The sequence below is a fragment of the Orycteropus afer genome, unplaced genomic scaffold (genome assembly GCF_000298275.1).
Source record: "Orycteropus afer afer isolate SDZICR_OR568_19922 unplaced genomic scaffold, OryAfe1.0 scaffold00137, whole genome shotgun sequence".
In the NCBI taxonomy this organism is placed as follows: domain Eukaryota; kingdom Metazoa; phylum Chordata; class Mammalia; order Tubulidentata; family Orycteropodidae; genus Orycteropus; species Orycteropus afer.
In genome coordinates, this window is record NW_006921724.1 from 3,424,695 (window position 1) to 3,439,678 (window position 14,984).

General features: G+C 40.3%; 1 protein-coding gene across 1 annotated transcript; it reads left to right on the forward strand.

The window, feature by feature from the left end:
- The first annotated feature begins 6,731 nt into the window (after positions 1-6,731).
- KCNJ15 (potassium inwardly rectifying channel subfamily J member 15) lies at positions 6,732-10,822 on the forward strand. Its single transcript, XM_042781611.1, has 2 exons — positions 6,732-6,816; positions 9,675-10,822. The coding sequence occupies exons 1-2, from the start codon at positions 6,732-6,734 to the stop codon at positions 10,820-10,822; spliced, it is 1,233 nt and encodes a 410-aa protein (XP_042637545.1).
- Positions 10,823-14,984: the final 4,162 nt, after the last annotated feature.

Sequence of the window (14,984 nt, forward strand, 5' to 3'; positions counted from 1 at the left end):
CCAAATCACACAGCAGGCCATTCATTCAAGTCCACTGAAAGTCCCAAGATCAGCAGAGCATGGCAAGCTGCTGAACAACGACATGGCTACATGTAGGGTCCAAGCATGCCATAAGCTGGAGACTATCCCTAAGGCTTCTCCTTACATACAGGAAGGAGACCACATTCCAAAGGCAGCTACTCAGCTGCTTGTGATAGATCTCACCATGGAGCTGATTGCCAGTCTCATCATGGGGAGTAACTACCACCAGCTGCCCAGCCACTCAACCAGGCCCAGCCAAGTTGACATACAAATTTAACTACCACAGTGGCTATGAGAAGGAATTGACTCAATGGCAGTGGGCTTAGTTTGGATTTACTAATAAGTTCCAAGTTTATGTCTTTAAAACATAGGCCACCGAGAGAAAAACTAGTTACCAGTTACTGTAGAGTTAATTCTGACTCATTTTGACTTCATGTCAGAGTAGAACCATGCTCCATAGAGTTTTCAATGGATGATTTTTTTAGAAGTAGACCACCAGGTCTTTCTTCTTAGGCACTGCTGGGTGGACTTAAACCTCTAACTTTTTGGTAAACAGCCAAGCACATTAACCATTTGTACTACCCAGGGATTTCAAGAGAGAGGAAACTAGGTTGCAAATGTTCCATCATCTCAACTTGTATGTCTCCTGAGATTCTTATGATCCTTATGGAGAAAAATGACCAATTGTGCAACCTCCAAGGAGCTGGCATTCCTTACAGCCATTCTCAGTCATTAATGACCTGAGGGAGAAAAGGAATGGATTGGTAAAAGGAAAGAATAATTTCCCCAGCAAACAAAAACCAGATGGACTAGGAGGGCCCTTAAGAATTTGCTGAGAGTCAACTTTGGCCACCTTGTTCTTTGTAAATGAACATATCCATTTAGGATGCTACCTGGACAAAGTCATCTGTGTCTTCAGTTGGCATGGAAAAAGTCAAAAAAGGGATTCAGAGCAATCAGACCAGCCATTGAGGCAAATTTTAGGCTGCTTTGAAGAGGATGGAAGAATATGGCAAGAAGCCAAAATCTCAGTGCATGCGTTTCTGTGGCACAGTTATACGACCCAAAGAAGGGATAGCTAAGCCTGACCGGTTTTAGTTTAAATTATTTTTTAAACCTTTTGAGTTCAGTGAACCCCATGTACATTCTTGTTAAACATTTTCTCCTACTTAATATTTAAACCTGTGTATACTTAAAGTGGAATTTAATCCAGGTATTTCTGATTCACAAAGATATCATCAGAAACTCTTTTGTCAGAAATATTTGATGTTCAAGAAACTCTTTTAAGCAAGTCCTCTTACAAATAGGAAGTTATGTCTTGCCAGAGCTTAAGCCAGATCCTCAAAATTCTAATTTTAGTCTGGAAAACCAAGGTAATCCTTTGATTTGTATTTCATTCTTCCATAGCTCAACACCCTTTTGAAGGTATGTGGAAGGAGGTCACTTGAGGCCAGGTTGAGAAACTCGAGGTTTGGGGACCCTGCTGCTTTCCCAGTCTTTCTGTAACAATTTTTTTGTATGTGCTTGGACTTTGCCCACCATTACACAAAGACTGAAGGTTTTCCCAGAATGGGCAACTTGAAAACTTCTAAAGTTTAACTCAATAGAGTTCTAAGTTTTCAGAAGGTCTCAGTTTTGTACTAACTAGGTAGAAACAAATCACTCTTAAATTGGTCCCCCAGCCCCCCACAACAAAGTATTCACTAGACAGCAAGAGGAACCCTTGTTGAGACATAGAACAAAAGAAGTATCACATATACACAGGTTAGCTAGCAAAAATGATGGGTGAGCATCTATCGTGTGAATAAAAGATTTATCAGTACTTTTGGCTATTTTTTTTTTAACTAAAATTTTTACTTAATTTTTTATTGGATTCTTTATATGTTGCTACTTTTAAAAGGTGATATTAGCCTTGGGCTACTGAACAACTGGTATTTATTTACAAGGTTGGTAGAAGTTGGACATTCCTGAAAATTAAGGAAAAGGTGTTCTCAATGCCTATGTGCAATAGTGTTAGTTTAGAATGCTAAGAGAAAGTGAGAGGATAAGAATCTACATCAATGGAGGAAAAGCTCTTAATTCAATTCTATCTGTATATCATAGTGCAGTTGTTCTCAAATTGTATCTGTAACTCCTAGGAACCTGTTAGAAATATTAATTCCTGATCTTCATCTCACTCACCCATCACCACCATCAGATTGATTCTGACTCACAGAAAACCTATAGTATACAGTAGAACTGTTCCCGCCGAGTTCCCAAGGCTGTAAATCTTTACAGAAGCAAGTTGCCATGTTTTCTTCCACTGAGTAGCTGATGGGTTTGAATCATTGAACTTTTGGTTAGCAGCAGAGCCACCAGGCCTACTGGTCTTCACCCCAGACCTACGAAATCAGAAACTCTGAGCCTTCCAAGTGATTTTGATGCAGCTCAAGTTCAAACACATTTGCCATGGTAGCAGAAGCCCTGGTGAAGCAATGGTTATGTGCTCAGCTGCTAACCAAAAGGTTGGTGGTTTGATCCCACCAGCTGCTCCACAGGAGAAAGATGTGGTGGTCTGCTTCTGTAAAGATTTACAGCTTTGAAAACTCTATGGAGCAGTTCTATGGTCTTCTATAGGGTCACTATGAGTTGGAATAAACTCAATGACCATGGGTTTGGTTTGGCCCATGGTAGCTAAGAACATCAATACTTGTATAGGTGCTTCTCCCTTACAAGCTGATGGGAACTTGGGGAAGTCATTTAGCCTCTGTGTGTGTCAAGTTTCCTCATTATAGGGATAAAGCAGTATTTAATTCAGGGTTGGTGTAAGGGTTAATTGAATTCACATATGGAAAGCTCTTAGTGTCTGGCACTGTTATCTATTCATCATCATCATCATCATTATTGTTCTCATTTATCTCAATCATTATTATTATTTATATGCATTATTTCCACTTTGGACTACTTCTGGTTCTATTTTTGCTTGGTATTTGCATATATTTCTTCTAACTGGTCACAGACTTTCTGATCATTTGGATTCCATTTCACTGTGGTTGGTTTCTTTGATCATCTATTCTTGCAAGAACCTTTTTCTTGGATAGAATTCTTTCTTTGCTGAGGATGGTGATGGTAATTCCCTTTCCATTTCCCCCATTCTCATTGTTTTTTTCCCTACACTGGGGGTGTAGTTTTTACTTCCATAGTGATACTGCCTCAGAAACCCAATGTTCTGGTTACCTAGTGCCACTCTGACAGGAATATACCACAAATGGGATGGCTTGAACAAACAGGAGTTTATTCTCCTACAGCTTGGAGGCTTTAAGACCAAGTTCAAAGTGCCAGGCTCTAGGAGCTCGGTGAAACCCCCTCAACCATGGGGTTCAGCTCTGCCTTCTGCTCCCAGCCCTCTGGAGCTAGAAGGTTTTCTTCACTCAGACTGCTGCTAGCTGCTGAGGCTGACAAACCCAAGGCTGACAAGTAAAAAGGCACAGTCCTGATGTTACCAAACCACATGGCAGGCCATTAATTTAAGTCCATTGTAAGTCCCAAGGTTGGCAGAGCATGGCAGGCTGCTGAACAGCAACACAGCTACATGCAGGGTTCAAGCATGCCATGAGCTAGAGACCATTCCCCAAGGCTTCTCCTTACATACAGGAAGCAGACCACATCCCTAAGACAGCTACTCAGCTGCTCACAGTAGATTCCACCATGGAGTTGATTACCAGTCTCATCATGGGGAATACTACATCCAGCTGCCCAGCCACTCAACCAGATCCAGCCAAGTTGACACACAAACTTAACTTCCACACCCAAGGAGGGGTCGCTATGAGTCGGATGCAACTTGGTGGCAGTGAGTTTGATTTTGAAACACTTTCTTAAATATGCTTTCTATTCACTTATGTTTCAAAAATAGATTTGTTTTCTTTCCTTTATTTCCAGAATATGAGTACTGTGTAGCATAAACTCTAAAAGACTTCTTGGTATATATCTTTTATTGGCTTGAAGTAAGAGAGGGTAAGATTGACCTCTCTCTTCAACAGTGGCAAATACTTCACTTCAACAAAGATATTTCCATTCTAAAGGTTACAATGCCAACCAACTAGTTGGGAATAATATAGTGAAAACTGGAGAAATGACTATTATTTTCAGAGAGTAAAGAAAACTAATGGCTTTTACTAATAGTTTATTTATGGGATTATTGTTGTGTGCCCCTGAGTTAATCCAACTCATAGAAACCCTCTAGAACAGTGTAGAACTGCCCGCATAGGGTTTTCTGGCTTGTGATATTTACAGGAGCATATTACCAGGTCTCTCCTCCCTCAAAGCTGCTGCTGCGTACAAACTGCCCACCTTTTGATTAGTAGCCAAGTGCTTAACCATTGTACCACCAGGGTTCCTTTTATTTATGGAGTTAGGCCAGTGTAAGTAGAAGAGCATACTCTTTTACAATTCTTTGCATCTTTGACTTTTGGAAAACTGTTACTGTGTTCTAACATTTTAGAAGTTAAGCCAGGTGGATTGCGGGATCACTAAGGAAAAAAAACAAATCTCGACGGCACGTAACAAGAAGTCAGTGCATAAAATTATATGAAATAAGTGTATCAACAGTGTATTTCATAGAAGAAGTTTGTTGAGGAATAAAATGCTATGAAGTAAAAACATATAATGAAATGTAAATAATAAAACATACAGAAAAGAATAATGGATTCCAAGAGGAAGATGCTAGGCAAGATGAAGAGGTCACCAGCCAAACTTTCTTGGAAAACATGGGAAGAATCCAGTCTCTCTAAGGTTGATGAATAGGAGCACTTTAACTATAAAAGAGTAATTATTGTAGCTAATTGGTTGATGAGAAAAGTGTGAGGAATGTTATGGATTGAATTGTATCTCCCAAAAGACAGGTTGAAGTCCTAACACCAGTTCCTGTGAACAAGACCTTGTTTGGAAATAGGTCTCTGAAAATGCTATCAGTTAGGTTAATAATAGGTCATACCAAAGTAGGGTGGGTTCTACTCCTATCTGAGTGATATCCTATAAAAGAAGAGAACAGACACAGACAGAAGATCGCCTTGTGATCTAGATGCCAAGGAATGCCTGGGGAAGCTAGAAATCAGGAAAGAGGAAAAAAAAAAAAAAAAGCAATAATCTTCCCCCAGAGCCTTCACAGAGAGAGCATGGCCCCACTGACAACCTGAATTAGGACACCTTGCTTCTAGGAGCTCTGGTGGTATAGTGGCTAAGGCATTTGACTGCTAACCAGAAGGCTGTTAGTTCAAACCCACCAGCCACTCCTTGGAAAACAGATTGGGCAATCTACTTCCTTAGTGATACTACCTCAGAAACCCAAGGAAGGGTCAACTATGAGTCAGATCTGACTCCACAGCAGTGAGTTTGGTTTTATTTTTGGTTTAGCCTCCAGAACTGTGAGAAAATAAATGTCTGTTCTTACAGGCCACCCAACATGTGATAGTTACAGCAGCACTAGGAAACTAATATGTGTTTGTATGTGTGTGCATGTAACAGAGAGGTAAAAATGTGTGTGTATACAAGTATCCATCCATTCGGGCAACCTCCCACTGCATATACATCCATGGTTGCATAATTTTTTTTTTTAAAGGAATACCAACTCTCTTTTTGTTTATAATTTCCCCCTAATGGTTTTAAAGATCCCAACCCCAGACTCTTGCAGCACTGAACCATGGGTGGAATACAGGCAGGTGAGGCAGAGGAGGTTGTTCAGGTGTAGGCTGTCAGGGTTTGTCCCTTGAAAAGGTGGGTGGGACAGCAGGCAGAGCTGGGCATGCTCTGCTCTCTCCCTTCTTGCTTCCCTCAGCTCCTTCAGCTGTCGTTTCAGCTGCTACTGCTGCCTGTCCATTCCTCCAGCTCTGCCAGCAGCTCCAGCAGCAGCCTGGTCAACACGGACATCTGGAAGTGACCTCCCAAAAGGTTTTACTATGGTGTTCCCACAAAATCCAAATCACGTAACATCTTATCTCACAGAACACAGTATGGACATGAAGCAACACATACCTGTGTGTGTGTGTAAAACTTAAGAAGTGTTTCAGAAAAGCAGGATACAAAAGAAATCACAGCAGGTTATATTAAACCTTGGAGGCTTAAGGGGGGATTTTGTGGCTTACTGACAAGCACACTAGCTTTCAAAGACTTTGGATGCCTTTTACCATCAACCAGCTATGTGATGACGATAAGTCACTCCCAACTCAACTTCCTTATTGTAAAATGTGTGTCAATTGAAATGGTTTCAACAGGCCTTTCAACTCTAACATTCTGTGAAGCAACCTTAATAATGCATTTCCACAGGCGGTAAAAATATTCTAAACTCTTCCCTTCCAGTTGCCACTGTTTACTTCCTCTGCACTTCCCCTTCCTGCCTCCCTGTTTGCTGGTCTGCTCACAGCGGGCCTCAATGGGGGTGGGGTAACCCACTCTTTCCAGCAGGCTTTACAGTTGAGCTCCCTCGGAAATCTATAGTGAGGATTCTGGTTGGGGGTTCAGTTTAATTTTTTAAATATTTCTTGAGGCTTTATTCTATGCACCATGCCAGATTGCCAGGGACAGGGTCAGACTCTAATCCACGGGGAGGGTGGTGTGGGTGGAAGGTTAATGCCACTGTTAGAGGGATGCTTAAGGGCTAGTTTCATGGAGATGCTCTCACTAAACACTTACGAACACCACATGTCCCTCTTTCTTTCAGGCAGTAGCGGAACTCCATGGTAGCCAGGTGGGTGAAAGGGAGCGAGGACATTCCATCTGCCTTAAGGAAGACAACTTCTGACCTGCTGAGTGCTGGACCAGGTAGTAAAAGATTCTGACATTGAGAGGGAGGGAGGACAGAGCAAGCCAACGCACGTTTAGAGTATTGTCTACCTGCTGCCTGTTTTCCACAGAGAGATACTGAACCCAAGAGCCAAAAATCCCTAGGTGTTGTCCCATGTATAACCATCAGACCTGAGAGGAGGTGCTATTGGTGTCACCAACCCCAGCGCTAACCAGTTAAATCAGTTGTCATCAATTCTGATGCATGGAAACCCCATGTATGTCAGAGTAGAATTATACCCTATAAAGTTTTCAATGACTGATTTTTCAGAAGTAGATCACCAGGCCTTTCTTCCAAGGCACCTCTTGGTAGACTTGAACCTACAACCTTTTGGTTAGCAGCCAAGTGAGTTAATCATTGGCACCAGAGAGGGATGCAGAAATACAGCAAAGGAGCTTTTAGCAGAGAGAGAAGACCCAACCCATCCCAAGCTTGGATCATTGCCCCTTTGAAAGAGAGTTTCAAACAGAAGCTTCGTGGCACTGCCTTCATGTAAACAGGGCCAAGTCTTCCAGAACCTGGCGGAAGGCTGAGCTTGGAGCTTTGCTTGTGCCCACGGGCACTTGAGTATAGCTCAGACTCAAAAACTTAAGCCTCTGTTTTTATTTCAGTGGATTGAATGGCATGCACTTTCCCCTAGAAGTTTCCTTTAAAAAAAAAAAAAAAAAATGGCATGCAGTTACTTGTACCTAAGCTGCATTTGTCTTCGGCAGGGCCAGTGCTCCAAGCTTGTCTGTGCATTAGCCAGTTAGGTGTTTTGTTTCCAAAGCTGCATTGTGGTTGCTTTCCTTTTGCCTACTGAGAAGTGCTTCACAGGGCATGATAAGGCCCATGCTCACCAACTATATCCTGTATAAGTGGAATGGACTTCTCTGAGTTAAAGAAATTCTGAATAATTTATGGCCCTCTTTGCAACAAAAACAAAAAAGTGGCTTTCCTTTCCAAGGAAAAATAATCATTTCAAGGAGAAGCATTTGATAAATGACACACTTGTATCAATGTAACAGGAAAATGAAAATGCCCAACAGATCTGCTGTATCCTGAACAGGCGTTCGTCCTCCATAGATACCATATCAGCTTCCTCTGAATCTTGAAGGGGATTACCTAGGGGATCACTTTCAAAATGTCTATTGTGATAATGCTGCTGTAAGAGCAAAGTTGCTTACGTGAATCACAGACTACTGGATACCAGTTCATTTTTAGACAGGGGAATTTCTTTCATCCTTAAAATACCAAGGAGGTAAAAAAAGAAAAAGAAAACCATCCTAACTAGGTAGAATTGCCCAGTAATCATTCAAATTATCTTTTCAAGGAATGTAGGGGCTATTTGTCTAAGTCATCAGGCAGGTACTATAAGATGCTTGGTTGCCCAGAGCTAGGTTGTTCCTTTCTGTTAATTCAAGGCAGAGCTTTTTCTGGGGCTGAACGTGGGAGTCAGGACCTCTCTGGGTAGGTCTTTTCTATAACAGTGGTAGATGTTTCCACTTATTTACTTTTTCATTTGCTCTTTAAAATAGATTCCTCATGAGGCTCTATTGAGCTCTAAATAATTAAGGCAAAAAGAATGCCTGTGCATGAATTGTCTTACCTAAAATAATATATTGGTAGTACTTTTCTAAGAATAACTAGCATATCGATAGAGTAATTCATAAAGCTTAATGATTCACTGTATGTTTGTTTTCATTTATTTGATAAATTAGTGTTCTCCATCCTCACCATTGTCAGGGTCATGACTTTCTGAAGAGGTCATGAATTCTAAATTATTCATTGGTTTAGGGGGTCAAGTGAATTGCTATTACAGAGGATGTCAGCCTGAGTTTTAAAAAATTGTATTAATATTGTCCATTGCTATATTCTGAATTATCTTCTAGGTGGTAGATTTTATTTGTATCAGTACTGGTCCTTTATGCAATTAAATTGTTTTTCTGATTTTCTATAATGGGAAATCTATGATAGAGATGTGGATATAGGTATATGTTTGTAATTCACTGACATATGTGTGTAAGAGCAGGCTATCACAAGAAGTATGCTATTGTTTTTGAGTATGAGGCATTCTATTGACACTTTATATTCATTATCTCATTAAATCATCACAAAAAATCCTGAGAAGTAGGCTCTATACCTATTTTACAGGTTACAGAGGTGATATCCAGGGAGATTAAATAGCTCTCCCAGGGTCTCGCAGCTAGGAAATTAGAGTCAGTATTCAAAGCTATACCTGCTTTTCTTTAACATCTACCAGTTGATTTGTGTTGGAATCAACTCATGACAACTGCATGTGTATCAGACAAAAAAATGTGCTCCATCAGTGTTTTAAGAAGTTATTTTTTCAAAGACCACCACGTCTTTCTTTTGAGGTGCCCTTGGGTAGACTCAAACCTCAAACTTCTCAGTTAGTAGTCAAGTCCATAATCATTTGCATCTCCTAGTGACCCCAATAGGAGTTCTGGTAGTGTAGTGCCTAAGGCACTTGACTGCTAACCAGAAGGCTGGCAGTTCAAATCTTCCAGCCATTCCTTGGAAGGAAGGTTGGGCAATCTACTTCCGTAGTGATACTGCCTCAGAAACCCATGGAGGGGTAGCTATGAGTCAGGTCCAACTCGACGGCAAATAACAACAACACAACAACAACAACAACTCCAATGCCTACATTGTCCTTACTGTACCTTTCTGCCAACCTCAAGCACAAATCAATTACATTCAGAATTCTATGACTTCTGTCTCCTCTTTCTCTTAACAGTGTACATATATGTTCATACTTATTTCACACAGATTATTCTATTGCTGTTTTCTAGATATTCACTCTTATTGGAGTCTTTCTTTGTCCTTTCTTTAGGTGGTTCCAAGAACATGGCCATGGACACCATTAACATTAACATGTCCAGTGATCCCCTTGTGAAGCATACTGCTGGAGCTGAACTCAAGACCAACAGACCCAGAGTCATGTCCAAAAGTGGACACAGCAATGTGAGAATTGACAAAGTGGATGGCATATACCTACTCTACCTTCAAGACTTGTGGACAACAGTTATCGACATGAAATGGAGATACAAGCTCACTCTGTTTGCCGCCACTTTTGTGATGACCTGGTTCCTCTTTGGAGTGATCTACTACGCTATTGCATTTATTCATGGGGACTTAGAGCCAAGTGAACACACTTCCAATCACACTCCCTGCATCATGAAAGTGGACTCTTTAACAGGGGCATTTCTCTTTTCCCTGGAGTCCCAGACAACCATTGGCTATGGAGTCCGCTCCATTACTGAGGAATGCCCCCATGCCATTTTCTTGCTGGTGGCTCAATTAGTCATCACAACCTTGATTGAGATCTTCATCACAGGTACCTTTCTGGCCAAAATTGCAAGGCCCAAAAAACGAGCTGAGACCATCAAATTCAGCCATTGTGCCGTCATCACCAAGCAGAATGGGAAGCTGTGTTTGGTGATCCAGGTGGCCAACATGAGGAAGAGTCTCCTGATCCAGTGCCAGCTCTCTGGCAAGCTCCTGCAGACACACATCACCAAGGAGGGAGAGCGGATACTCCTCAACCAATCCACTGTCAAGTTCCACGTGGATTCCTCTTCTGAGAGTCCCTTCCTCATTTTGCCCATGACGTTCTACCATGTGCTAGATGAGACAAGTCCTCTGAGAGACCTCACACCCCAAAACCTAAAAGAGAAGGAGTTTGAACTGGTGGTTCTCCTCAATGCCACTGTGGAATCCACCAGTGCAGTCTGCCAGAGCCGGACATCTTATATCCCAGAGGAGATCTATTGGGGTTTTGAGTTCGTGCCTGTGGTTTCTCTTTCCAAAAATGGTAAGTATGTGGCTGATTTCAGTCAGTTTGAACAGATCCGGAAGAGCCCAGACTGCACTTTCTACTGTGCAGATTCGGAAAAGCAGAAACTTGAGGAGAAGTACAGGCAGGAGGATCAGAGGGAAAGAGAACTGAGGACACTTTTGCTGCAACAGAGTAATGTCTGATCTCAGTGATGTCATCTCAGTTGACTCTGCAAGCTGTCTCCCCATCAGAGCTCCCTTTAAACTCAAAGGAAAAATGAACATGGGTAGACTCATTCTAAAAAAACTGCACAGACAGATGAAGTCAACATTTTCCTTTGATCTGGTGCCTAAAGAAGTATTTCCTAAAGACATTCTGTAAATGCTTCGTCTGAAGTGAATGGTCAAAATTCAAATTTTTGATAATGGGGCTGTGTTTAGGAAAACTTGATGTAAAGCAATTTAAAAAAAATATATCATTCTGTATGGAGAGACCTTTAGCAAAGCCTATATTGAAAGGAAATGCATTTCTATCCAAGAATATCAGCAATAATATAAGGTATTTATTTAATCCAAGTATCAAAGACATTAAGCCAAGGGTTGAAATATGGTTCAATATTCATTTATATTATGGCTTTAGAGCATACATTTTTTTTTTCAAGTAGATAAAATGTTATATGTAATGATGGCTATCAGGTAATGCCTAAAAAGGATGGCAAGGGGATTCATACTCACAAAAAATAATAATTCAATTTTTACTATTCTTTAGTGGGCTAAATTGTTCAGAGTGAGGTGGATCGAATCAGGAATGAATAATTATGAAAATATATACAAATGAAGGTATGTTTTTGTTCCCATACTTTTGTTAAAATTGACATGTACTAACTAACCCATTCGCCATCTAGTGGATTATGACTCATGGTGACCCAATGTGTGTCAGAGTAGAACTGTGCTCCACAGGGTTTTCAATGGCTGAGTTTTGGAATTAGATTGCCAGACCTTTCTTCCTCTGGGTGGATTCAAATCACCAATCTTTCAGTTAGCAGCTGAGTGTATTTAACCATCTATACCACTCAGGAAGTTCTGGAATATATTGTTGTTGTTGTTGTTGTTATGTGCTGTTGAGTCGGACCCAACTCATAGCGACCCCTCCTTGGGTTTCTGAGGCAGTATCACTGTGGAAGTAGATTGCCCCCATCTTCCTTCTGAGGAGTGGCTGGTGGGTTTGAACCGCTAGCCTTCTGGTTAGCAGTCAAGTAGCTCTTTTCTATTCCAACTGTGGTTCACAGACTAGCAGCATCAGCATTACCTGGGAGCTTATTAGAAGTGTAGAATCTCAGCCCCACTCATACCTACTGAATCAGAGTTGTATCTTAACAATATGCCCATGTGATTCATTCAAGTATGAGAAGTCATCTCTGGAAATATGTTCAATGGCACCTTCTGAAACCATGTGGAAGACTGGCTCTGTGGGTGCTATGTCCTGATGGCCTCCAGAGTTGTCCTTTTCTCTTCAGTTCATTATTATGAGCCAATATTATCTTTTTATTCCCTGTCTATTAAGATGAAAGCTCTGGTGGCATAGTGCCTAAGGCATTTGACTGCTAACCAGAAGGCTGGTAGTTCAAACCCACCAGCAACTCCTCACAAGGAAAATTGGGCAATCTACTTCTGTAGTGATACTGCCTCGGAAACCCAAAGAGAGGTTGGATCTGACTTGACAGCAGTGATTTGGTTTTTGTTTTGGTCTATTAAAATGCCTTGTCCATGAAGGATCTGTGTAGAATTACTCACTGACATTCCAAGAGCAAAATACAACCCTTGAGGTTGTCTCCATCAGGCTTAATGCATGGCTTGTTGATAACATTTAGCACAAAGGAAAAAACAAAGGTGTATGATAAAAGAAAATCACTCAGATGGTAAAAAGGTTATAAGGTTGGGGTTGGGCAGTGAAAAAGAAGAGGAGCTGAGGGTAAGAAACTCATAAACAAGATGACTCCTCAAAGTATGAAAAAAAAAATTGATAATCTGATAATGTGTAAAAATATGCTCAGTATGTATGTAAATAAATGCCTCTTAGCCAACTGTATTACAGAGGTAGCAGCTTGCCTCTAATTGACTTTAAGAGTCTGATGTCTTGTGTTTTGGGGGCAGAGAAGAAATCGGCTGGTTGGCTAAATATGCCAAAGGCGAATTCTCAGTTAATACAAAACAAGGTAGATCTGCATGTTCCTCAAGGAGATTGTGGTGGTGAATTTGCAAGTGGTGCCTGTGTACACAGGAATACACATAAGCCCACATACATTCACCCATACACACATGTTCTGGCTTGTCAAGCATGACTGTGGGAGTCATCAATGAAAGATATTTGCAATTAAGAGAGCAAATCCTTGAAAAACAACCATTCACATATGTTTGGTTCTCTAAGAATATGAACATCAAGACTGAGAGAAATGGGAAAGCAAACTGGATTCAGATTTTCCGTGAAATGATGAAATGACTCATATGCAATTGTCATATCTTGATTTTAGCACATTTTCAAATTTCATCCCATTACACAGAAAATGTGATGAAAATCTCTGGCTTGAAATTAAATGAATCAAATGCAGCTGTAAGAATAATGGGGGCTATGTTTGTAAAGGTTTTTATAAAACAATCTCACTGCATGGAAGGGACAATTTTTTCTTTAATTATTCAGGAGAATATTTTTCTTAATCTGTTGATAGTTTAATGACGGATTGCTTTATGTTTTCATTTTTAAAAACAAATTGTATGCTAGTGTAGTTCAATATTAGCCCTTTTTGTTATTATACTTGTTTTGTACTGTATACTGTGGTATAATCAACAGATAAAATACTGCCATAGGTATGTTTACAGCTTTTCTGTTGCACTATTAAATTCTTTTCTCAGTATTTACATTGATGCTAATTTGAATGTGGTCAAGATAAGAAATCTTGCTTCCTCATATTTTATGTGGTATAATGATATTGCATAAGATTCAGAAATCCTTTTGTATGTTCATCTAGCATATTACAGTTTCAGTTAAATTCAGAAAACTTTTTTTTGCACTACACATATCGTCTGATCTTTTGCACTACCCCCATAACAAATATTTAGAGTATCTTAAAAACCAATATGTGTTCAAGTCAATAAATCATATTATAACATACTGTTCAATAAATAGCTCTGAAGATCTGTTTGGTTTGACTTTTATCATTTCCCAAAAGCACTTACTTATTATTACTTTGTACCAAATATTGTTGCTATTTTTGGGTGCCATGGAGTCAGTTCCGACTCATAGCAATGCCATGTGACAGAGTAAAACTGTCCCATGGGTTTTCTTGGCTGTATCTTTACAGATGCAGATTGCCAGGTCTTTCTCCCGTGAAGCCACTGGGTAAGTTTGGACCACCAGTCTTCTGATAGTGGCTGAGCCCTCAACCATTCTGGCACCAAGGTTTTTATACCAAATACTTTTGTGTTAACATGCTAACAAAAGATTCAGGTAGCAAACTTGTTTTATTCTCTCTGGATGATCTTCTGATTGAAACAGTCTCATGCTCAACACCCAACCAAGGAGTAGCCAAATGATTGGAGTGTTTTGACCTGAAAAGGCCTTCTCAGCGAGAGGATTAAAAAATGTTGTACTCCATTTCGAAAACCACAAAATAAATGGCAGCAAATCAGTGTAATCTGCAAATCGTGTGTTATTTCGGCAATAAAATACATTGTATTTGCCTGGTGTCTTGTAACCAATGGCCCCAGACAGCATCACAAAGATTCACTCATTGACCTTCACAAAGATCCACCTTGGGGATGGTGTGGGAGGCAACACACTGGTTCCCTTTTTCACATCTAGGGAAAATCACAGCACAGGAGTCTTCAGAAATCTAACATAATTGGCTAAAAGTAGAAAATGTCATGCATTTGAAGATCAGCTATTGAGATGAACTTAAACAACTATTTTGTTTGATTTTTCTCTGAATGAAATCTTCAGATTAAATTGGTTGTGATTTTAATATCAAGAAAGTGTACATTAAGAAATGTCAAAAAGGACTCATTTAAAATATATATATATATTAAAGAAGTGGCACTTACATGCTATTATTTGCCCCTATAGCTTAGATCTTCAGTATGCATGTGTCATTTGGGAGGAGAAAAATGAAGAAAATAAAAAAGCTAGGTCTTTGCATTGGTAGCTGTGGTGGTTATGTTGGTGTGTCAGCTTGGCTGGGCCTGGTTAAGTGGCTGGGCAGCTGGTGGTAGTTATTCCCCATGATGAGACTAGCAATCAGCTCCATGGTGGGATCTACCACAAGCAGCTGAGTAGCTGCCTCTAGGATGTGGTCTGCTTGCTGTATATAAG

What these genes read in the sequence shown, in the direction of transcription:
- KCNJ15 (XM_042781611.1), top strand. Translation starts at nt 6,732, where the DNA reads ATGGTAGCCAGGTGGGTGAAAGGGAGCGAGGACATTCCATCTGCCTTA. An exon ending in CCTGCTGAGTGCTGGACCAG is followed by an intron (nt 6,817 to 9,674) that starts GTAGTAAAAGAT and finishes TCCTTTCTTTAG; the next exon opens with GTGGTTCCAAGAACATGGCC.